The sequence below is a fragment of the Elgaria multicarinata genome, chromosome 7 (assembly GCF_023053635.1).
Source record: "Elgaria multicarinata webbii isolate HBS135686 ecotype San Diego chromosome 7, rElgMul1.1.pri, whole genome shotgun sequence".
In the NCBI taxonomy this organism is placed as follows: Eukaryota; Metazoa; Chordata; class Lepidosauria; order Squamata; family Anguidae; genus Elgaria; species Elgaria multicarinata.
The window spans coordinates 91,127,192-91,152,609 of NC_086177.1; the positions used below are offsets into that span (position 1 = coordinate 91,127,192).

Consider the following 25,418-nt stretch of genomic DNA (forward strand, 5'->3'; position numbering starts at 1 on the left):
CCCTTTTTTCACAATGTTTTTCCCCACAGGAGTGCAAAACTGCTCCTTTGCAATATAAAAACAATATATAAAACCTTTTCCCCCACCCGCCCCAGAATAACTGCTTCAGCTGAATAAATATTTGCTCTTTTGTTACTGCACACATTCTGGAAATACAACAGAATGAGTTCCACTCTGGTAAACATTTCCAGTAATAAGGAACATCAAAATGAGTAGGATACCATTGGCATAGAAGGATTTGGGGAAGTATCCCTAGTTGAATTTTGCATGTTTGATGGTGGAGAAACATTTGTGGAATGGTACAAAAAGAAAAAGAAAAAAAGCATTTTGATCATAGAATCATAGAATAGTAGAGTTGGAAGGGGCCTATAAGGCCATTGAGTCCAACCCCCTGCTCAATGCAGGCTTTGCCAGACAAGCTCTGAGAATGCACAGTTCCCTTGTTCAAAAAGCTGGGGAGCTTCTCTGAGCTAATAGCTCAGGGAATGCACAGTTAAACAGAGGCTTGAAAACTAGCCATCCAGTGTGCCATGGGCCAGGATCTAAACATAAACACTTTGACATCAATAAAGAGTCCTGCTACACGAAGGCTAGGTGAGGCTTTCTCCCCAGATTGTCTCAGTGAGCAGGAATGAAAGCACCCTTCCCCAACATGAAGCCCTGCAGATGTTTCAGATTTCAAATCCCAGAATCCCTGACCACTGGCCATACTGGCTGGGGCTGATGGGAGTTAAGTCCAAAACATCTGGAGGGCAACATGCTGGGGAAGGCTGCACTGAGACAACCCCTTTGCCAGAGATCTCCAGAGGTGATGAGGAAGGGGGGACCCAAAGGGACCATGACGCTTCTCCTATTTTTCCTTGCCCACATCCTCAGATATCAGCAACGCACCCCCTAGAAGCTCGCTCAGCCCTGACAATCCCATCTTCACCACCACACCACAGCCAGAAACAGAAGCAAAAAATGATTGCCCTACCAGATTGTCAGCCTCGGGAACACAGCATGGCCCTTTTAACTGAGGGCAGATCTCCTCTAATGCCCTGCAGGACTATTTAAACCCTTATTAGGCCAGGAACCAGTGCTAGAGCAACCTTCCAGGGTATTGGTTCCTTCACCCAAGCTGTGTCTTGTCTCTGGCTCCCACAGTGCGCTGACCAAGGTGCTGACTTTGGACTCACACAGTAGGATCCATTCTATTACCTGTCTGCTGATTTTTGCAATCCATCCTCAGCTGGGGCTGCAAGCACACCCCAAGCTGACCCCTCCACCTCTTGGCAGTGATTCTAGGGGGTGCTACATATTAATAGGAGATAGCGTCCATAACTGGGGAGTGGGAGGAAAGGGTACATGAAATGCTAGGGGGCCAAGCCAAAGCACACACATAATAACAGAGGTGCTTTTTGACATGAACTAAAGCAAAAGTTAAATCATAGAATCATAGAATAGCAGAGTTGGAAGGGGCCTACAAGGCCATTGAGTCCAACCCCTGCTCAATGCAGGAATCTATCCTAAAGTATCCCTGACAGATGGCTGTCCAGCTGCCTCTTGAAGGCCTCTAGTGTGGGAGAGCCCACAACCTCACCAGGCAATTGATTCCATTGTCGTACTGCTCTAACAGTCAGGAAGTTTTTCCTGATGTCCAGCTGGAATCTGGCTTCCTTTAACTTGAGCCTGTTATTCCATGTCCTGCACTCTGGGAGGATCGAGAAGAGATCCTGGCCCTCCTCTGTGTGACAACCTTTTAAGTGTTTGAAGAGTGCTATCATGTCTCCCTTCAATCTTATCTTCTCCAGACTAAACATGCCCAGTTCTTTCAGTCTCTCTTCATAGGGCTTTGTTTCCAGACCCCTGATCATCCTGGTTGCCCTTCTATGAACACGCTCCAGCTTGTCTGCATCCTTCTTGAATTGTGGAGCCCAGAACTGGACGCAATACTCTAGATGAGGCCTAACCAGGGCCGAATAGAGAGGAACCAATGGAAAAGACTGTTTTAGTTCAACTACAGATATTGTTGTATTCTGTCTGCCTTGTACATGAATCTGCCTTTTTCTTTGGGTAAGTCAAACAATAAGGCCAATAAATCATTTTCTCATGATTTGTGGGGGGGGAGGGAGCTGGATCCATGCACTTAGATTCCATTGGGACAACTGTTAGACTTGACTAACTTTTCACATTTCTTTCAATAGGACCTAGCTGTGCTTAACATAGTCTACATCCAATCCCTTAGACCAGTGGTGCACAACCTCATTGGCCATGTGGAGTGGGGTGGTGCAGGGCTCACATGTGCACATACACACATATGTGGACACAGGTATGCACATGCATGCACCCACGTACAACTCACATGTGACTCACACCCCACTCACTCACACATGCACAAACGATAAACTATCTGAGCAATTACCAGAGCATTGTTTCCTAGGGTGCTCTAGGGTGCTCCAGGGTGCTCTGAGAATGAGGCTTCTATTGCAGGAACCATAGAGTGTTTTTTCTTTTCCCCAATTTTCAGTAGTGACACATGCTGGGGGTCACAGGGGGCCCCAGACAGGGCTTGGGTAGTGCTTGTAGGCCACGCTTTTTGCACACCTGCCTTAAACAGAGAGAAGAGGATCCTTTTGCTTTGATGTAGTGCTAGTTTGCCCTGCATAGGCTGTTTTCTGATACCTGTCCATAGTCAATAGGGAAGTTCTGGGCATCCAATATGGGGGTGGAGTCCAACACATTAATGACCACCCCTCCCCTCAGCCTGCCAGACGAGGGGCTGTGAAGAATATGGCAATGCAGTTGAGAGTTATCAAAGGATTATGGGGTGAATAGAATTTTATCTTGCCAGATCTGGCTCAGGCCAAGTAGATTTATTCCCAAACTCCATCCTACCTAAAATGGGAAGTTTGCTATCCAACACCTCATAAATATTTATTCAGATGAAGAACAACGAAGTTACAGCCTTTCCAGTATGCAAAAAATGAACGAAGTGATTTTGATTTATATTGGAAAGTTACATGTTCACTAGTAGAAAGATTGTACTACACACACACACACACACACACACACACTCCAATGAATTTCCCAAAATAGATACACCACTAGACTTTATGAGACTCTTCCAAAGTGGGAGTGAATTATATGACAGGATTCAAAACCACACTGACATTTGGAACGCTGAGGTAACCCAGCTTGAAATTTACTAAGAATAAAAATGGGGAGTTCTGTCTAGAGCTAGTTTCCAATATTCCTTCACATTAACTTATTGCTCAGTGGACAAAGAATAAAGGAAGCTCACATGACTGAAAAGCAAAGACTTCTGTTCATAAAAGTTCATACATTCTGCATGATTATTTTGAAAGCAATATCTTGAATGGAGCAGTAAAACACACACTCTTTCTCTCTCTCCCCCCCTCCCTCCCTCATCTTGTAATGCTACAGGCGCTGATGTCATATTGTTGTATTCTGTGCAATACTTTGGGTGGAGGGAAGACATTTCAAGTCTTTCACAACTCCATTTTCATGCAATACTTCAGAAGTTCTATGGGCCAAACCACTAAATGTTTCCAAGATGTGTGTGAGTGTAAAAGTGTTTATTTATAAGCTGATTCTGAATAATACCCTTCTCAATTTCTCTAAATCACATTCAAGATTTAACACATTTTTTGTTTGTTTTCTTTTTAATTGCTTTGAAAGGGACAAAAGTAGAACAGAGCCAATATTTCTCAGAAGACCTTCTTCTGAGGTTGTTTTTTCACCCCCATCCTACAGAAAGAAAGCCACTTTACCCATTTCCCCCCACAATTTGCAAAAAGGGGAGGTAGTAACAATGATGCTAAGTCTGTGACATTGTAGGAGATGCAAAATGGCTGCCAGGCTGCCAGCAGAGTTGCGAAAGATAAAAAATAAAAATAAATAAAAACTGTAGGAAAATAAGGTGCTAATGACAGTAGTGAGCCTCATCTCTGAGAAACTCCCCTTGAATAAATGAAATGAAATATTCCCCCCAATTTCTCTTTCCTCACAAATAGGGATGGTCATTGTGTGGGAATCTAGGCCTTTTAGGGCCCGTCAAATTTCTGCATTACCCCTAGCTCTACCTGCCCTTGTGAGCCAAGCCAGGAATTCTAGATTCCCACTGCAATGATCCTTCCCTTCCTGCCAGGGGTACGGACAGAAGGAACATTGTGGTGGCAGCAGGATTGAAGAGCAGGAGAGGAACTCTACCCTACTGCTCTTCCGCTGCCACCTCCATGGCACACAACCATCAGCCCTCTCTCTCTACCAGGACCAATTCTAGCAGAGAGAGAGGGACAACGGTTGCATGGCAACAGCGGCAGAAGGGTGAGAGGAGAGCGCATGGGCCACAGCACTCCCATTCCATCCTCCGCCACTGTCAAAGTGCAAGGCTGAAAGTGAGCCAAGTGGCAGATGTCGGATTGGAGTCTGGGCGGGGTGAGCTGGTGAAACCTTGCCATGCTCCACCCCTCAAATAGATCCCTATTCACAAATATAGTGGAGGATTTTGAGAAGCCATTTGCACACAGCTCTGGGCAAAAAGGAATGTAAAGCTGACAAAAGTGTTTATAAATGTAATGCCTACTCTTTTTGAGTAGATGCTGGTAGTAACAAGTGCAATAAAACTGTTAGGATCTGTATTCTTATAGTAATTCTTTTTCTCTCTCTTTCTTTCAATGGCTCAGTTCAGACAACACATTAGTCAACGCAGTGTGAAAACTCCACTCAATGGTTGAGTTTTTAGTGTATACTTACACAACATGTGCTAACATTGTGTGACTGTGCACTACCACGGAGTTGAGTCAAATCCATTGTGATATTTGATTGACAGTTCCTCTGCCCTCTCTCCTCCCCTGGTCCTTCTGATGGTATCTCGTCAGCCCTTGCTACAAAAAACAAATGAACAAAAACAATCCCAGTGGCTCTTCTAGAGTGGCACTCACTCCTTTCGCTGCTGTTGCCAGTAAAATCTGTAGCCAGTGGGAAAAGGCAACTCAACACAGTGGAAAACTCCACGGAGCCCTCCACACAATATGCAACACACAACGGTGGTGCAGTAACTCTCCTTTGGATATTCTGCGTGGAGTGTTGTTGTGTGTGTGTGTTTTTTTTTTTAAAAAAAAAAACTTCACTGTGGGGTGGAGTTTTCCTGCCAGACAATACATTTCTCAACAGTGGTATAAAAACGCCACTGTGGAGTTCTGAAACCCCCGTTGAGAAACGTGTTGCCTGAACTGAGACGATGTCTACTAGTCCTAATTGCATTCCTATCTACAGGTTCCTGACCATCAGCCTCAAGTTCAAGATTAAGAACCTGGTTTGGGGCTTCAGCCACAGTATAGCAGCCGCAATATTGACTGACTCATCCTCTTCTGTCTCCAGTTATTGGCGATCACTCAAGACTGTAGCCATGGCACTTTTATCCTATTTGATATCCTAGCGAAGGCCAACACCCTGATCCACCTTCTCATAGATGTACCTAGCTGGACAAGACCTGCCCATGCAGATAGATACTGCACATGCAACTGATTTGTTTCTTTCCCCAACCCAGGTGTAGGGGGTGCATGCATTGTTTAAAAAGCTTTAATCACTCCTCTCAAGTGTTTTCAGAAGGGAAATGGGGGGGGGGGTGTCAATGTATTCCCCTGCACAGCAGTATGATTACAGATCTTTAAACAAAAGCTCTGAGTGCACAGACCCAGCTGCTCTGCCTGCACACAACTGAATCCCATCCAAAGATGTCAATCAGATTAACTTTGGGGGGATAATAATTTGGCAACCTATAACTTCTTTTCTTCTTTCAGGTCATCAAACACCATTTGAAAGAAAACACAGAGGTTTTAACTAGAGAAAGCTAACAGTTCTCAAGTTGGAGAGTGGCTTCTTCCCTTCCCCACAAACAGAGATTTATTTCTCTGGGCAAGTGGGCAAGTTGTGGCCCTCCAGATGTTTTTGGCTAAAATTCCCATAAGCCCTAACAAGCAGAGCCAATGGTGAGGTTTCAAGGGAGCTGCAAGCCAAACCATCGGGAGGGTCACTTCTTGCCAACCCCTGCTATAGCCTATGTGGGTATTCAGCCTGCTTGTGAGAGGGCTAAAAATGAGGAAGGCGCATGGGCGTGCGTACAACATCCCACCTTCGCCTACTCAATCTCTGTTGTTATTGTTGTTGTTGTTGTTTCCTGCCTTTTCCCCAATACTGGGCATCAAGGCGGCTGTATTATGAGCGAGGAGGTCTAGAAGGGGTTCCCTTCAATTCAGTGCTAGGAAAAGCCTCTCTGCAACTGGAAATTCTGGACAGATCCACAGCAAGCAGCATATTGCACTATGGGCCTTGCTAGACCTACCAGAAAATCCATCTGGGAGGACGGGCGCCGTCGCGCTACAGCTAGCGCACGCCGTCGCCCTTTTCCAGACGTAAACACACGACGGGGCAAGGGAAAGCTCCGTCGCGGGCTCCGGGTTTTCGCCCCTAAAAGGGCCATGTGTGCAGGAGCACACCGCCGGAAAAGGTAGAGGGTTTTTTTGTTTGTTTGTTTTTAAAAAGGCTCCCCCGCTCCCCCTGCCCCTGATTTCCCACCCCACATTGTCTGATGCCCCCCTGCCCGCTCGCTTGCCCATCCTCCCCCCTCCGCCATGCCTTGTCCCCCGTCCCCCTTCTTCTCCTCCCAACCCCCCTCCGCCATGCCTTGTCCCCCATCCCCCTTCTTCTCCCCACCCCCTCTGCCATGCCTTGTCCCCGTCCCCCTTCTTCTCCCCACCACCCTCCGCCGTGCCTTGTCCCCTGTCCCCCTTCTTCTCCTCCCAACCCCCCTCCACCATGCCTTGTCCCCCCTCCCCCTTCTTCTCCCCACCCCCTCTGCCATGCCTTGTCCCCCCTCCCCTTTCTTCTCCCCACCCCCTTCGCCATGCCTTGTCCCCCGACCCTGTTCTTCTCCCCACCCCCCTCCGCCATGCCTTGTCCCCCATCCCCCTTCTTCGCCCCCATCCCCGCTTGCCATGCCCATCCTCTACCTGCTCCCGCTCGCCATGCCCTGGCTCCGCTCTCCCCCCATCTCTCCTGCCGGGTCGGCTCTTTCCCCCGGCCCCCATCTTCCCCCCCCCCGGTGATTCTCCCCCCCCAGCCCGATGGGCACAGCGCTCCTATGGAATCCTGTGCCCAGTCCGTGGCTTCTCACGGCTACTCACGAGCGAGCAGCCGGGAAAAGCCACGGACCCTGCTAGACCTTCCGCAGCCCCGGCCTCGGGCCAGAGCTGTGGAAAACACGGGCCATAAGCAAATCCACTTATCCCGGGTTAAGAGAGGCCTTAGCCCGGCCTGACCCCAGAATCCCCTGTGCGTCATCTGGATGCACAGGAGGGAGACCGGGCCTCACACCACACTAACGCCCAGTCTAGCAACGGCCTATGAAAGTGGTATGAAAGTGGTATATAAAAGGCAGGAGCCACACCAAGCAGGATATAGCAGGATGGTTTAATTTGTTTTTAACTGTGCATATTTATTGTTTTATACTGTATGCTTTTATCTGTACGCTGCTTTGAGATCTTAATGATATAGGGCAGGATATAAATGTTTTAAATAAATAAATAAATAAAGCACTATGAAAGTGGTATATGGCACGTATCAATGGGCCCCAACAGTTGTCAGTACATTTCAATACTGCTATAAAGCAGTAGTGTGGCTCCTGCTTTTTATATACCACTTTCATACTGCTTTCATAGTGCTATATCCTGCTTGGTATGGATCTGGCCACTGTTTGATATCATGAGGGATGGCTGCTGTGGGAAAATCTGGCCCTTTTGGGGGTCTGCAGATTTCCTCAGAGACCCCGGCTCCACTTGCATTTGCAAGCTGAGCCACAGTGTCCCCCCTCCTGTTTATTCTAAAATTGCCATTTCCCAGAACCTCCAACTTGACAACTGCATGCATCATTTTTGCAAATTGCATCGTAATTCGCTTCATGTGCAATCATGAATTTGCAATCATAATTTGTGCAAAATATTTTATTCAACCCTCCCCCTCGGAAATTCTGCCAGCTGGCCTGACTCATTGCACACCGAGTCAGGTCAGCTGGTGGAAGATCGAACAGAGTCTGGGAGGGGGGTGAACCGAAGAAAGCTCATTGGACTCCACCCCTCCCCCACAACCAGATTACTCTGGCATCTCAAAATATCACAAAGCATCACATTCAACGTCTCCTGTTCATATTACCTTGCTCAATGTGGGAAGGTCTAGGAAAGTGAGAGTTATACATTGGCAAATTATTGTCTTCCACAAACTAATCTTGTTGACATCCTTAGATATGATCCAGTTGTGCCCAGACATAGAAAATGTAACCAGATAGATAAATGTGGCCTCCACCCCCAACCTATGCATTCCCTGGGAAACACTGTTAATTTTATCAGTTCTGTTCACTTCCCTCAAGATCATAGAATCATAGAATAGTAGAGTTGGAAGGGGCCTATAAGGCCATCAAGTCCAACCCCCTGCTCAATGCAGGAATCCGCCCTAAAGCATACCTGGTTGTCCAACTGCCTCTTGAATGCCTCTAGTGTGGGAGAGCCCACAACCTCCCTAGGTAACTGGTTCCATTGTCAGGCTGCTCTAACAGTCAGAAAGTTTTTCCTGATGTCCAGCCGGAATCTGGCTTCCTGTAACTTGAGCCTGTTATTCCATGTCCTGCACTCTGGGAGGATCGAGAAGAGATCCTGGCCCTCCTCTGTGTGGCAACCTTTTAAGTATTTGAAGAGTCCTGTCATGTCTCCCCTCAATCTTCTCTTCTCCAGGCTAAACATACCCAGTTGTTTCAGTGTCTCTTCATAGGGCTTTGTTTCCAGACCCCTGATCATCCTGGTTGCCCTCCTCTGAACACGCTCCAGCTTGTCTGCATCCTTCTTGAATTGTGGAGGCCAAATATAGAGGTGGCCAAAATTGTGGACACTTTTTGAAATTTTCATGTTTTGCAACTTTGCATGCTTATAGAAAATGTTCTGTTTTACGAAATTCAAATGTTTATATATCAGTTGAAAGACCTGATTCACATAATACAACAATCTTGCTTCTTTTCCTGGGTGTCCAATAAACTCTTTTCTTTGGTGCCATTGCTCTATTTATGATGTACGTACACTTTTAATTTGAGAAATACTTCAAATATTCACACAATCTCCAACTGGAGTTACAGAACAAACAGCAAAACTGACTTCCCCCACCTTGAAACATGATGTATCACAGCTACTGCCATGTGATTGGTCCCCAGAACAATGACTGTGATTGGCTAGTAGGGTTTGCAATTCCAATCTGCTTCTTCACTCAATCACACCTGTGTTTATTTTTAGACTAAAGTAAGCATAACTTTTTTTGTACTGCAGATATTTGCATTCTGTTTTTTGTATTGACTATGAGCCTCGTGTGGCACAGAGTGGTAAAGCAGCAATTTCTGCAGCTGAAACTCTCCCCACGGCCTGAGTTCGATCCCAGCGGAAGCTGGTTTCAGGCAGCCGGCTCAGGTCAACTCAGCCTTCCATCCTTCCGAGGTCAGTAAAATGAGTACCCAGTTAGCTGGGGGAAAGGTAATAACGGCCGGGGAAGGCAACGGCAAACCACCCCGCTATAAGGCCTGCCAAGAAAACATCAGCGAAAGCTGGCATCCCTCCAAGAGTCAGTAATGACTCAGTGCTTGCACAAGAGGTTCCTTTCCTTCCTTCCTTTTTGTATTGAATTCAGCATTAAATTCTCTTTCAATTGATATATAAACATTTGAATTGCGTGAAACAGAACATTTTCTATAAGCATGCAAAGTTGCAAAGTATGAACATTTCAAAAAGTGTCCACAATTTTGGCCACCACTGTACCTGCAAAAGTTTCACCTGAACAGGACCCTTTGGATTCACTTGCCATTTCAGTTTAGGCAAAAAATCTTGGCCACAAGCAAAGAACCAGGCCACAGAGGGGGTGGGGAATGTGCTAGTCGAACAGTAGCCAAATCAGGAGGATGAGCTAAGCAGGCAATGCTCATCCACTGGCAGAAGGAGAGTTATAGACAATTCCATTCTATTCCATGATTTTCCTAGGAGTGGCATATCCAGATGTTCACTTGAAAAAGACCACTACATTAAAATCTGGGTTACAGCAGCTATACAGACCAGAACATAAACAGTAGAAGAACGAAAGTAGGAAGAGGATGTGGCCGGCTGTAGCTAGGCTCAAGTTGTCTGTGCCAAAATATCTGCTCAAGAAAGTATCAGTTTCCCTAAGGATAGAATCTACATTTAGCAGATTCTCCTGCCCTGGCACTCCAGACAGAATCAAAGCAAATCTGAATAAAAGCCTCTATAAATATTATAAAAATCTTCTGCCTGCTTATTTGCCTCCATCTGTTTTAGGACAAAGTTCACGCCTTCAAAAGTATCGGCATCTCATCAATGTCTTCCCCGTCAGAAGGGTCACTCCAAGTCTTCGCTGGCAACATGAGAGTCGGTGTGCCAAACAGCTGTTCCCTAGATCTGACCTGGGTAAAGCAGTATATTTAATCCTGAGGTGGTATCTTTAGGAAGATAACGCCTGCACACATTGGCTGACAACTTTAGAGCATGCATAAATAAGACAATCCAAAGGGCAAGCAGCTTGAAGGGCAACATCCGAAAAGCTGTTTAGGATATAGCTCCAACAGTTATCCCTGGAACTTCTGCAGCCATATAAACTATTTTCCAAGGAGATCAAATGTTTCAAAGGTCAGCAGTTTATGTATTTCACAAATTATCAGATAAAATGCACCCAAGTTTCAAGGCCAGCCAGGGAGGAATAGCTTCACAATACTGATTGCTACAAAACCCCACATGAAGTTAAAGTCCTCTCTTTATCTCAATGTGCAGTAACCTTCTGATCCCAAGGAACGCAAGGTAGGAATGTATGGTAAATGTCTCTGGATGTCTATAGTTTCAGCCTATAAAAATGTTCTTCTTAAAAGCATAAGAACATAAGAAGAGCCATACTGGATCAGACCAAGGGTCCATCTAGTCCAGCATTCTGTTCACACAGAGGCCAACCAGCCATTGACCAGGAACAAACAAGCAGGACATGAGTGCAACAGCAGGGGCCCCTACCCATGATCCCCAGCAACTGATGTACGTAGGCTTATTGCCTCTGTTACAGAGCTATCAGGGCTAGTAGCCATTGATAAGCTTCTTAAAGTAGCTCTGAAAAGATCTCATATACAAACATCGAAAAACTGTATGGGAAGGGCTCAAAAAGAGCAAGGTTTCTCAATAAAATAGTTACAAACAGTAACAGGACACAAGGAAGGAAGGAAGATAGGGGGAAAGTATAAATCAGGGCAATACTGAAACATAATAGAATACAGCATAAATCTTCTTTTTCAAATAGCATTTGGAGGAATGTAAGAGTGGTTTTAGAGCTAATGATTGATGTATTTACTTGTTTGTTTAAGATTTTACCATCTAAAATGTTTTCGTGTTGAATTTGTTACCCAACTTGGGTCCTTTTTAAAGCTATTCGGGTTAGAAAAAGGTTTGGGTGGGTTGGCCCATATATACGGATGGACCTGCTTTCTTAACTTTATGGATTAGGACCTCTGAACCAATCAGGTTTCTCAGTTGTGTGGATTCCCAATCATTTGCACATACATTTGTATGGGGAACAGAGCCCCTTTCAGTCCAATGGCATACTACAGGTGTGACTGCCAGAGGCAACTGACTAGCAAAGCACTGGGGATAGGTTAGTAAGCAGACATTCACTGAACACATACAGACATTACTTCTGAACACCCCTACTAATGTACTGAGGAATCAGATGATACTCATGCACATGATAACCAGTTCTGCACTAGCCCTATTCAGGTGTATTGTACCTGAATAGGACAAACACATGAATAGCGTTTCTAGCCCTACCCCACTCCTTTGTCACATCTGTCACCCTCTACTTATGAAGGGCAATTGCCTGAGGAAGAGAGCTGACTGTATCTTTGGAGGCCTTCCATGCATGCCAGAAAACTTCAAAAACAAACAGTGTTCTGGCTCACATGGAGAGCTTCCACGAATAGAAGAAGCTCTTCTCTTCAAACAGTTGCCCTCCACAAGTATAGGGTGAGGGATGCAACAAAAGAGAGGGGAAAGGCTGGAGTGTTCCCTGATACAGAACACCTGAATAGGGGTATAGAGATAGCACAATCAGGAATTGGGTTCCTGCCTGGTTTCTCAATAAATATTGGAAAGTTCCTGCATGCCTAAGCATTCAGGAGAAGGGAGAAAAAAGAACCTCACAAAAGGCTCTCTCTCGCTCTCGTGTGTGTGTGTGTGTGTGTGTGTGTGTGTGTGTGTGAGAGAGAGAGAGAGAGAGAGAGAGAAAGAAGAATAGAATAGAAAGATATCATTAGTGCATGTACAAAATAGTGTTAATCTTACTAGTAACTCTGGTATGTCTTTCATTGAGCCAAAGAGCAAATGCCAAGACCACAAATGATTCGCAGTGGTTAAGACATTATTATTTTTTTAAAAGGTGGGGGGAAGCAGAGATGGAGCTGAGCCACAAATTTCAAAACCAGATTTCTTTTTCCAAAGCTTCCAAGTTTTGCAGGGCATAAAGACAAGAGGAGGGGGTGGGAGTGTCTTCTAGTGCTTTAGTTTGTCTTGTTGTTTAAGGGGAGGGGCTAGTTATAGAATTTGGATGTAGAGTCAAGAATATTCAAATATTTTTCATTCTCTCTAACCTTCTCTACATTTGATTACGCCATCTGGATGTAGTGCAGTTCTGTGGCATTTTAGGAAGGAAAAATAAACTCACATTAAAAAAAAATGCTACTCCTCACTGGGAGTTACCAGGTTATGTAGGTGGCCACCATGTTGCCTTCTCTCCATATCTCCCAGAATAATGCTGTGTGGGGGTCATTTGGGGATGAAAGCTACAGTGTCCAGGATACTGAGGTTAGAGCTGTGCTTTCGCTGCTTTCTGCAGTGTCTGCAAGCAATTGAACAAAGAAGACATTGCTTGATAAAGATTTCTCCCTGGGGGTGGGGGAAGAAGGAGAAATGCCCACTTCACTGCTCCTAAATGGATCTGCAGGCCATTTTGGAACAGCCTTAGCGGCCACACATTCAAATACACGGCAATATCTACACCAGCTGTACAAGACGACAGCTGCCATCACATGCAGATCCAATCCGTTGTAAGATGGGGTTGTGTATGTACCATTTACTCATCATATTCGCAGTGCCTTTATTTGTTAGCTCAGAAGCACTGATGTTCTCTCTGCCTTTGATTAGCAAAACATGCACTGCTGCTGCTTCAGGGCCAGCAAGTTCTCCCAGGGAGAATGTCAGGAGGACAATCTGGAGACAAGGTTGATGAGTGATAGTTTGGGATGATTTAGTGTTACCACAAAGGGCCGACCTGCAACTGTTATTAATGAAAATAAATAATTTGGGGTTGGATGGCCTGTCGTGACAGGGCTCTCCATCAAAGCCTGGGAAATGTTTTGAGAGACTAAAGAAATGTGGGGATTCAACAACCACAAAAAGTGAGATTGGCATAAAAAGAAGAAAAGAAAGCCCCTTTCATACTTCCAGTACCGTGTGTGTGCGTGCGGGTGTTTTAATCCTTGCCAAATAAGTAATCTCTCAGATTTCACCAATCCTTGTTGGGGAGCCCTTGACATTTGTTGTGGGCACTTTGGAGTATCTCTGTGGGTTCCTGGAATTTGAATGAATACATTCAGCCACATCAATAGAAGAAAGATGTTTTGAATGTCAAAAGCAGCCAACTATTTTATTTTTGCGACAGTTTGGTTGCTGTATAATTACAAAGTTACTAAGAGCCTAGCCCTCTTCTTGGCTGCAGGTGGAAAGATCCCAACACAGGCACTCGTGGCAGGGAACCCAATTTCTCACCCTTTCCTAGTGACAGCTCTGTAGCCACTAGTTGCCCTGGCATGGGAGCATTCCTTTCAAGCCTCTGGGAACTGCAGTGTCCTCACAGAAAGAGTTCTTTAGCTTGGAAAATTTCAGGTTCAATCCCAAGCATCTCCAGGTTAAAACATAGCAGAGCTCTGTTGGATCAGATGAAGGGTCCATCTAGTCCAGCATTCTGTTCATGCAGCGGCCAACCAGCTGTTGTTGGGAGACCCACACACAGGACATGACTATAACAGCACCCTCCTACCCATGTTCCCCAGCAACTTGTGTAGATAGGCATAGTGGCTCTGATACAAGAGGTAGCATACAGCCCTCCGAACCAGTTACCAACCTTCTCCTCCAGGAATTTGTCTAATCCCCTTTTAAAGCCATCCAGTACATCTTGTGGAAGCAAATTCCATAGTTTAACTTAGCGTCATGTGAAGAAGAACTTCTTTTTTTCTGTCCTGAATCTCCCACCAATCATCTTTAGGTGACCCTGGGTTTTAATATTTTGAGAGGGGGAGAAAAATGCCTTCCTATCCATTTTCTCCATACCATGCATAATTCTACAGCATACACCTTGTACACCTTTTGTAGTGTTGACAAGACTAGGCAACACAGTGAGAAGACTAAATGGATACCATACACACATCTGCACAGTTGTGAAACTATTTGTACTTCTATTGGTACCATACATTCGGTTTATTTTAGCATGGGAAAAGAAGTTCTGAATAGTTGCCAAGCTAAAAATGTCAGGCAGCTATTCTTTGACAATGTTTAAACACTGAAATTAAAACCTAAGCATTTCAATACTCCACGACAGCCAGTTATTGCAAGGAATAAAAAACAGTATGCCGTCTGTTTTACACTGTTAGAACAAACATGGCAGATATGAAAGGCAGAGTTAAACAATGAAGGCAGTTATCCTTGTTAAAACAAATAGTTCTAGGAAAAGCTGTAAATATGTTTACCAAGCCATCACCTTTGTGTGGTTTCAGCTACAGAAACCCATCATTGCTAAATTGGTTCTTCCTCCAACCAATCGCATCAACACCAGCGATGGATATGCACATTTCATTGGACAATACCGAAACTACATTTCTTTTGATCGGACAAGGAAATCTTCAGTGAGATTTGAACTGACAGTTCATTGTAAGATATTTTTTTAAAAAATTATTTTGTTCCCCTAAATCTGCACTTCTAAAAGAAGATCAAACTTCATTTCTTCCAGATTAGCTAAACTAAGACCCTTACAGAGTCAACTTCCTAGTTAAACAATGCATACTTCAGTTCCTTTTTACGCCACCAGTCTCCCTTCCAAAGTGTGCAAGACTGTTTTGCGGATATGTTCTAATAGAAATAATATGTTCTGACGTGTTCTAATGCTAAACTGTTTTAATGAATATAATATATTACAGCAAAGGTCTAAAAACACACATACACACAAGTATTGTGATATATACAATAATATGCATATATGTAATTTGTAATACATGTAATATAAAATGTAATAAATAAATAAATACACGGCATTTTAACACAATTATAATGATTTACGTTGGGAATATCCATGGGACTAGCCATTTTTCTCATTTACTCTGTCTTTGGCTATACGTTGCTCAAATACTACATTATTGGAAGTGATGGCTTTAAAAAATCATTAGGAGACATAGACCTGGAGCTTTCAATGGTTTCCGTAATATATTCTTTGCAATTAAATGTTAGTCATTCATTGGACAGGGGAATTACTGCCTAAATGACCTACACTAACAGCAACAGCACAGCAAATGGATTGTGCAGAGATGTTATAATGCAGCCAAATAGTTTGGTAGGGGTGACTCATATTCCTCCCAACCCCCCCACCCACCCACACACACACAGCATACAAACACATAGAGGGGAGCAGGTTCTTTCATTCTATGGAATACTGACACTGAAAGATCTGTGATCTTTGGCCACTTGCTTCTTTTAAAGGACCTAATAACGGGACGCCTTTCACCTATGTTCAAAATGCAGATAACCACTGAAGAATGCAAGCCGTGGAGATACCGCTTAGCCACTAACCGCCTGTTCATCATCTATCTTTTCTTAAAACATGAGGGTCAACTGCAACTCAAATTGCTTACTCCCACCCCCCACAACACTAGAGACTCATTTTTCTTCTTGCAGCAATAGTTTGCAAGAAAAATTGTGGGCTTAGCTCAGTCCCTAGCGGTCAAATGCAGAACACAGAAAGATCTCCTAGATAGGATTCAGACCAGCTCGTTTCAAAAGAAAAGGGGGGGGGCGGGAGAGAGAAAATATAACTTTCTTTCCTGCACAAACGGTTTGCTGCTAAAAACTCAAAGGAACCCTCCAAAGAATGAATGATTATATCGCAAAAGAGTGAACAGAGCTCCCCTTCTTTCCTTGAAAGTCTCCTCTTTGCTCAGCTTGGTTGTGCCGTTTCAGGCTGCACAACACTGGGAGTGACTCCCACCGGATTCAGTGGGACTTACCTCTGAGTAAACATGCTTAGGTTTGCGTTGCATGCCCGTGAAAAGCAAAAAGGCATTTCTGCCCATCAAAGCGTGACAAGTCGCGTAGTTTCCTTCTCCAGAGCTTTTCTTCGGGTTGCAACATGTCACTGAAAACAAGCGACTGTGCAGGACGCTCACAATACATCACTCACGGTGCAATCTTATGCATGCCTACTCAGAAGAAAGCTCCATTCGACTAATTGGCATTGATGGGTTGATTGATTTGTTCCATTTATACCCTGCCTTTTTTCCAAGGAGCACAACAACAACAGTAAAATACTACATTTATTTCTTACCCGCCTCTCCCTCTGGATCGAGGCGAGGAACAACATAGAATACAAAAATAATATAAAATATACAAAACTGATTAAAACATATAAAACTAACACATTATTAAAATAACAGCCAGTCATCTTAAAATTCAACAAAGCGGCATACATGATCCTTCTCTCCCATTTTTCTCCTCACCAAAAAACTCTGTTAGGTTAGGCTGAGAATCAGTGACAGGCCCAAAGTCAGTAGTCACCCAGGTCTCCTGATTCCCAGTCCAACGCTCTAACCGTTCCACCCCACTGCTGTCTTAGCAGCCTTCAAATATCTGAAAGGCTGTCATTCAGACAATGTGGAGCAGACATGTTCTCTGTTGCTGCAGAAGGCAGGGCTAGAACCAAGAGGTGGGAATTGCAAGTGTGTGTGTGTGTGGGGGGGATTTCATCAAAACGGTAGAGAAACGATAACAGCTGTTTGACAATGAAACAGATCACCTGTTTCTTTCACTGGAGATATTTAAACAGAGGCTGAATAGAGTGGTTATTATTATTATTATTTCTATACTGCCCCATAGCAAAGCTCTCTGGGTGGTTTACATAAGATTAAAACAGTATATGAAATTTAAAACCACAAAAACATACAACATACACAGAAACATATATCTAAAAACAACTGTATTTTATTTATTTGCAACATTTGTATGCCGCCCCTTAACTCAAAGTTCTCTGAGTCTCTCGCCATAAAACCAAAAGCAACATAAAATGCAACCACAAAACAAAAAGAACTCTCACAGACAAACACACACAATTAAACACAGAGACTTTAAAATGGATTGCTCCCAACTCCATGAGTTCTTTAAAAGGCCAGGGGGAACAGAGAGATCTTCGTTGAGCAGGGGGTGGGACTAGATGACCTCCAAGACCCTTCTAACTCTACAATTCTATTATTAATCCCAGCCTAAGGCTGCAGTTTTATGCAGCCTCTGACTGGATAAAGTTACCTAGGATACTATTACATGGGGGGGTCAGTCCTACTGAGCACAGTGGGACTTACATCTGAGTAAACAGGCAAAGGATTGTGGTGCATGTGGTCTATTTTATCAATCAATCCTAATGGTGTTTCTGGTGTAAGAATCAGCAGAGGCTAGTGGCTGTGATGTCAGTAGAGTGGTAAATCCGCTTTGGGTTTTAGTCAGAACTTTAAAGGAGCTATCCAAGGTGCAGAATCGCCTTGGATCGCTCCCTTAGAGTTCTGACTGGTTCTGACTGAAACCCGGAGTGGATTCCCTGCCCAGCTGATGTTTGGAGACACCGGCCTCCTGTGGTAATAATATACTACACCACTTTAGCAACCTCTTATAGAGTTAATGAATGGATTATATGTGGACAAAATGACTCTAAACCACTTGTTAGGGCTGTTCTGGTATGTGGGATTCAAAGGACAGCCTGCTTTTAAGATGGCAATTATCAGCTGTCCGGGGGGGGGGGGGGGGGGAGTCTGTCTTTACTGAGCCACAATTCTGCAAAGATTTATGCACACATCTTTTAACCAGGACTTCCAGCTGACCAAGCACATGTGTAACATTGCTAACCTGTGTCACATTTTGTTTAACTGACACCCCCCCCTAAAATTGCTGGAAGGATTCCAACACTTTATCCATGCAGGGAAACAAACTGAACAATAAATTCTTCTTAAATCGTTCATTACTGATCTGATACAATGCCCAAAAACACGCACACACAAAAACACCCCAAAACATTTAGTGACAACGGTTTCAGCTAACCCATGATATTTGATTTCAAATGCATGCAGTTTCTTTTTTAAAAATAAAAATAAAAAATAAAACCCCCAAACAACGCTTTTCCAAGCAACTTCATAGATCCATATTGCTAAATCGATTGCGTGGGCAACTGACAACACTTACTCCAAAGAGCACTGAGTTCATTATTAAAACATGCACAGGCTATTTTTAAGAACCTCCTTTTACTGCCTGCACTCCAAGGTATGCACCTGGCCACCTGATCATTAATTTCCAAAGCAGAATATGCACAACTTTTGGGGAGGAAGTTGGGGGGGGGGGGATATCTTCCAGACAAGCTTAAAGCTTTGTTCTCATCTTCTCTCGTCCTGCAGACCACACTGTCACTGCAATTTTTTTCAGAACGTAAATGGCATTACGTTGAGAAAATGTAACATCTGGGTTACAGCAACACACTGCACAAACAGCTAAGAATTGACCGAGGTGTGCGAAAAGCCGGGGTGGGTGGGATGGAGCACTTACCTTCTGTAGCCACTGAGTGTAATTTTCCATGACATGCTCCAGGCGTTGCAGTTTCTGGGGAGAAAAATCCTGTTCCATGTGGGGAGCATCCCTTTGGAGAGAGTTGGTGTTGTATTGGTCAGTGGTGCTTTCGCGACAGTTCCCGTCCTGTTCTGGAAGGATGAATGTGTAGGTGCACTGTCCGTGCTGAATCCGGTTATACCTTCTTGCGTTGGACTCTGGACCTCGCCGCTGATTACTGCAGCCCAGGGGAGTTAGAAGAGCAGCAAGGAAAGCAAGCCCAAGGAAAACTGTCATGTTACTAGCCCTCTTCGTTCCTACTCTTGAGAAACCCTTTCACCCTCCCTTCTCCCACCTTTCCTCTCTTCCTTCCTTTTTTTAATGTTTGTTTTGTCTTTTTTTAAAAAAATATCTTTGGGGAATGAGAAGGCGAAGAAAAGAAGATGCAGATAACAACTGTGACTCTTTTCTCTCTTTTTTTGCAAAAAATAATAATAATAAAATTACTATTTCACGAGATCTGATTGCTTCCTTAGCTGAAGCTGGAGTAATTTATTGCATAGTAGGCTGAGATTTATCGTTTCCTCTCTGTTACACTTCAGCATGCAGTCTCTTTTAGTCAGCTGCTCAGGCATAGCCGGGGTCTCTTTCTCCTAGCCTAGCTGCGGCTGAACTGCTATTTCTCGGAGACCTCGGCGTGTTTTATTAAGGTTGTACATTCAAGCCAAGTTGGAAGCCGGCAGCCTTTCACAAGATGACTTGATAGGAATGTGTGTGCGAGTGTGTCGCTGTGCGAAAAGGATTGCCTGATGGGTTCGGCAAAGAGAGATCATCTTACACAAGTTTGGCTTGAAGCATGACCTCAAACATGTACGCCCGCTCTGCTCCTTCTGCGCACAAAACTACTAAGAGCCTTTGACAAAGTTTAACGAGTCAAACAGTCCACCTTAATAGACTGCCCATGTTCAAGCTGAACTATTAAAATGTACTTACAGGGTCCAACTTTGTTGTAATTCCCGCTCCACCCCGCCCCCACCCCCAGTAAACATTAACATACAGACCGCTGCACATGGAAAGTATCTGCTATCGTATAATGGGTATGTGACCGTGCGACTCTCTTAGGGAATGCTAAATCAGAGAGTGGATTGTGATTCTACTTAAACGATGCCGGGGGTGGGTGGGTGGAAATGCACGTTAACACAGCAGAGATCGTCCTTGGAGCAAGATCATTCCTTTATCAACGCACAGGCCCATTATTTCCGTACCAGAGGTACGATTAAATCAAAAGCTGTCAAACGGCTCCTAGGGAAATATCATTCACAGACTGGTTATTTATCTGCATGTTGACACAAGAGTGAAAAGAGTGCTTTGCATGTATAATGCGGAAGTTGCAAGGCATGGAACTTTCCTCCCTCCCCACACACTACACATTGGTTTCAAGATTTCAAACACCTGGGAGCTGAGCCAATGAGCTGTTATGCACATGCACAGAAAATATTGTGTACACATTAGGCTTCTGTGATGGCAATTTTCCTCCTGCCATCCCCATTGCAGACCAGTGCCTTTTAAAACACACACACACACACACACACACAGAGAGCGAGAGCGAGAGAGAGCTGCAACTGTTTAAGAAAAAAAATGCCCCACTAAACCCAACTGTGAGCATTGATTGGCTACATTACCTTGAATGTTGACCAAGAGATATATTTTAATAGTTTTACATATTTAGGGTGTTCCACCCAGGTATTCTCTTTGTCTGTGTATATTTCCATTAACTCAGAATGGCATGCATGGGGCTATGCCATCTCCCATCCATGCACTGACCCACCACCAAAGGCCTCCTTGGCTTTAATGGAGTACTGATATCATGTGCCCAAGGCCAAGCTCTGTGCCACATTCCATTAGCAAATGTTATAGATATGGGATAAGTCTCTTCTCAAACGTTGCCATCCAGGCTGCTCCCCAAAGGCTGTGAACTTCCCAAGGTCTTGGTGATGGAGTTGTAGAACTCCTGTTCTCATGACATAATGGTGGCAAACAAACACTCGTTAGCGAGGAAGCAGGTCCTAAACAGCAGGAAGGGTGGTCAGTAATGAATGGCCAAAAAAGTGGAAATGCATCACCAAAAGAAGAGGACCAAATAGGACATAAATTTGCATAACATTGGGATATGCCAATTTATATTCATCAAATCAAATTTAGAAATAATCATTGTAATTTAAATAGACATAAGCCTGCTGTCCAGGAGCTAACAGTGGAAGACCAACTGTTCTTATAGTTCTTTATCTTTAAACCAGAAGGTTACAACAGCTGGGACTGTAGTGATGGCCACCAATTTGGATGGCTTTAAAAGGCAGTTGGATAAATTCCTGGAGGAGAAGGCTATCAGTGGCTACTAGCCGTGATGTGCTACCTCCAGTATCAGAGGCAGTAAGCCTGTGTGCACCAGTTGCTGGGGAACATGGGTGGGAGGGTGCTGTTGCACTATGTCCTGCTTTGTTGGTCCCTGGTCAACAGCTGGTTGGCCACTTTGTGAACAGAGTGTTGGACTAGATGGACCCTTGGTCTGATCCAGCATGGCACTTCTTATGTTCAGAACTGTTAAGGACAGCCCTTCAAAAGGAAGACACATGGGCAACTAGCAGCAAGCCCTACCCACTCTTCCAAATGATGTGTTTTCAGTCAGATGGCTACATAGAGTCATGTAGGTATGTACAACTTTATACCTGTAGGGGTAGGGCTGTTTGTGCAGTGTCCCCGATCATATGAAAAGAGCTCTATCTCTGTATTTGCATCCGTGTCCATGTCCGTCAGTCCCCTCCATGTGCATTCACTCACCATGATAATGTTGTGTGAGTGGGGCTAGAGTGAAGTACAGTCATGTGGAGATGACTAACCTAGTGATGACCAGTGCATAGATAGAATTGCAGGATGGTGCACAGCGGACATACCTCTTCATCTCCTTGCATTAATTGGCTCTTCTGTGTAGAGCCTAAATGTATACAAACTGTACACACAGAAATCCTGCATGCCATCTTTCCACTGCCTGGAGCCCTCCAGATGTTTTGGCCTTCAGCTCCCATCAGTCCTAGCCATCATGAGCAATGGTTAGGAATGCTGGGAGTTGCAGGCCAAAGGTTCTCAAGGGTTGGGAAGGCTGCCTTAGGGGCTGCTTCCCAAGATGGTCCAAGGAAAAAGTCTCTGCTCTTTTTAAAGTTCCTAGGGCGCCCAGATGACTGTGGCCGTAGCTAGACCTAAGGTTTATCCCAGGATCATCCCGGGTTCATCCTTGCCTGAACAATGGATGCCCTGTGTGGCACTTAGATGAACAGGTTTGACCCCAGGATGATCCTGGGATAAACCTTAGGTCTAGCTACGGCCTGTGTCTCAGATTCTTTGAGAAAGTTGGCTGGGAAATGCTGAAGATTATAAGACTTCCCCCCCTGTCTACACATGTGTAGATTGTGACCTTAACCAATTGTTATGGTTTCAAACCATTCTCTGGCAGAAGTATCCATCAGAAGGAGCCATTTTTCTCCCTCTCTCATAGTACTAGAACTCATTGGTGGGATATTCAGGACAGAGAAAAGGAACTATTTCTTCACACATTGCATAGTTTAATTATTGAATTCATTGCCACAAAATACTTTTTGCTGTCATAAGGGCTCTGAAGATCCAGCTGCGCTGACCACGTGTTAACATCCAAGAAGCCGGTAAGCAATTTAGGAGGAGATGCACATTGTTCCATATTATAGATTGTTTCAGTACAAAGCTCATCCTTATTATAACCTCCTCCCAAGAGGGGGCAACTACTGGGCATTGCCAAAACATATGACTTAAAGAAGCATTAGATGCATTACATCTCCAACAGTTATGCAAGTTAGACAAACCCTTATTGAAAAGGCATTGTGGAATCCAATAGACCTGAAACATTTTTTTTTTTGTTGAACAAGACATAACCTGAGATCCACAGAAGCTTCAGATACAGATGCTAGAGCAACCGTCCATTGGTTAGGCAAGATTGGGCACTCCAATTCTCTATTCCAATCTAGTCTTAAATTATGGGTATCATATTTTGTTGTTTATTCGTTCAGTCATTTCCGACTCTTCGTGACTTTATGGACCAGCCCACGCCAGAGCTTTCTGTCGGCCGTCGCCACCCCCAGCTCCCCCAAGGTCAAGTCTGTCACCTCCAGAATATCATCCATCCATCTTGCCCTTGGGCGGCCCCTCTTCCTTTTGCCTTCCACTTTCCCTAGCATCAGCCTCTTCTCCAGGGTATCCTGTCTTCTCATTATGTGGCCAAAGTACTTCAGTTTTGCCTTTAATACCATTCCCTCAAGTGAGCAGTCTGGCTTTATTTCCTGGAGTACGGACTGGTTTGATCTTCTTGCAGTCCAAGGCACTCTCGGAATTTTCCTCCAACACCACAGTTCAAAAGCATCTATCTTGCTGCTATAAATACTTATATATATATGGGTTGTGGATCTACGTGTCAATTCAGCTGTTGAAAGTCTTTCTAACAATGCTGGGGGCTCATCTACACCAAGCAGAATATTCCACTATGAAAACAGTATGAAAGTGGTATATAAAAGGCAGGAGCCACACCAAGCAGGATATAGTGGTATGAAAGCAGTATGAAAGCGGTATATGGTAGGTGTCAATGGGCCCCAACAGTTGTCAGTGCACTTCAATACTGCTATAAAGCAGCAGTGTGGCTCCTGCCTTTTATATACTGCTTTCATACCGCTTAATAGTGCAATATCCTGCTTGGTGTAGCTGAGCCCCGTGATTCCAGCAAGTGTTGCAATTGCAAGAATTGCCATTGACCCATAGCAGGTAAATTATATTTAACAAATTATATTTGTGCTTTTTATATTGTATTTTGTATTTGTGTTTTTAACTTGTTGGTTGTTTTATGATGGTTTTTAATTTTTGTGAACCGCCCAGAGAGCTTCGGCTATTGGGCGGTATAAAAATGTAATAAATAAATAAATAAATAAATAAACACACAAATCTGAAAAGGACAAAAACTCATCATCTGAGCCTATTAATTGACCCAAAGTAAAAATAATCTTATCTCTCCATGTCCTCCACAGAAATGTTTTCTTTCCCATTTTTAAATCTGGGGTTTTCCCATCATAGCACCATCATAACACAGGAATAAAATGGAGATTGCTTCTGCTACCCTGATGCCCTCATCATCTGCCACACTCTGGATAGTCATTTATAAACACAAACACACACACACACCAGATTGTGGGGCTCTGGACTTTGGCCTCAAGGCCCAACCTTCGTTGCATACCATGACTACCCTGTCGTTTAGCACTACCTTCATGCATTCAGGGGTATGCTTCCTCTAAACATGGAGGCTCTAGGAAAGAAGTAATCCTCTGTAGAACATCCCAGAGATCATAGAATTGCATCGGCTGCATCATGAGGTAGAAAAAGTGGTCTCGGAGGGCCTTGGAAGCATTGCAGGGGGAGAAGCAAGGAGAGGCCAGATGACAAAGAATCCTATGGCAAGGGATGTCCGTTGTGGGGTGGGTGGGTTCTTTTTTGGCTTGACTCAGTTTGCATTTGCAAGCCAAGCTGTGGACTTTTCCATGAACACTTTTTTTGATCAGTTTTCTTCCCCACACATGCTGCAATTAGCACAAATTGCCCAGAAATGTGCACAAATTGCAGACCTTGCAAGGAGGGAATGCACAAAATGCCAGGAAATCCTCAGCTCACTGCAGACCGAAAGCTCCATCCAACGAGCGTTTTATTGCACGCTTGTTACTGGGCACTCCCAGAGTTTGCTCAGATCCCTCACATGACGTCGTCTGCCTCCCACGTGCCTTACGCCTCTTCTGGCCTTCCTCGTGTGACAAAAAAAAAATCCCTCTTTAAGTCCTACTTTTTTTAAACTCGGAATTGCTGCTCTATCCTGCTATTTGCAGGAGAAGCAGCATCATTAGAGCAGTGGACTCAATTGGCCTTGTGCTCATTGTGTACTTCCTCTTTTGAAAGAGGAAGTAACTGAGGCATGAAAACACAGGTGGAAAAGTGAGGTAGGGAGCATGTTAACCCCCGGTGTGATGGAGCTTCAAGTCAGGAACCAAAGTGGAAACTGGAATGAAAACGGGGGGGGTGAACCAGCCCCAGGCCCCCACCAGTGCACCTCAGAGGCTCATGTGGCGTTACCCACATTTCCCTTAGGTATGTCTGATTGAGTATGCCTACAAGAGTACGGAATGTTGGACTGAGTGGGTGTGGCCGGTAATGCTGTGGAAAGTGGGGGGAGGTGTATATATATGGGGGAGCTGAGTGGTTCTGGTTGTTCGGTTGGTGGTTGGGTTTTGGAGGGTAGATGTGTTTAGCTGTGTGTGTTCTTGTCAGGAGTTGTGTGAGAAGTGAGTGGAAATAAGATCCTAGGGACTAAGGACTGTTATT

At 44.4% G+C, this 25,418-nt stretch overlaps 1 protein-coding gene across 1 annotated transcript in view; it reads right to left on the reverse strand.

The window, feature by feature from the left end:
* Window positions 1–19,312, reverse strand: part of ANGPT1 (angiopoietin 1) — a 190,164-nt gene extending 170,852 nt beyond the window's left edge. Inside the window, exon 1 of the mRNA XM_063131050.1 lies at window positions 18,981–19,312. Within this exon, the coding sequence (XP_062987120.1) occupies window positions 18,981–19,277 (297 nt within the window). The 5' untranslated portion in view covers window positions 19,278–19,312. The remainder of the gene's footprint in view (window positions 1–18,980) is intronic.
* Between the last annotated feature and the right edge of the window lie 6,106 nt (window positions 19,313–25,418).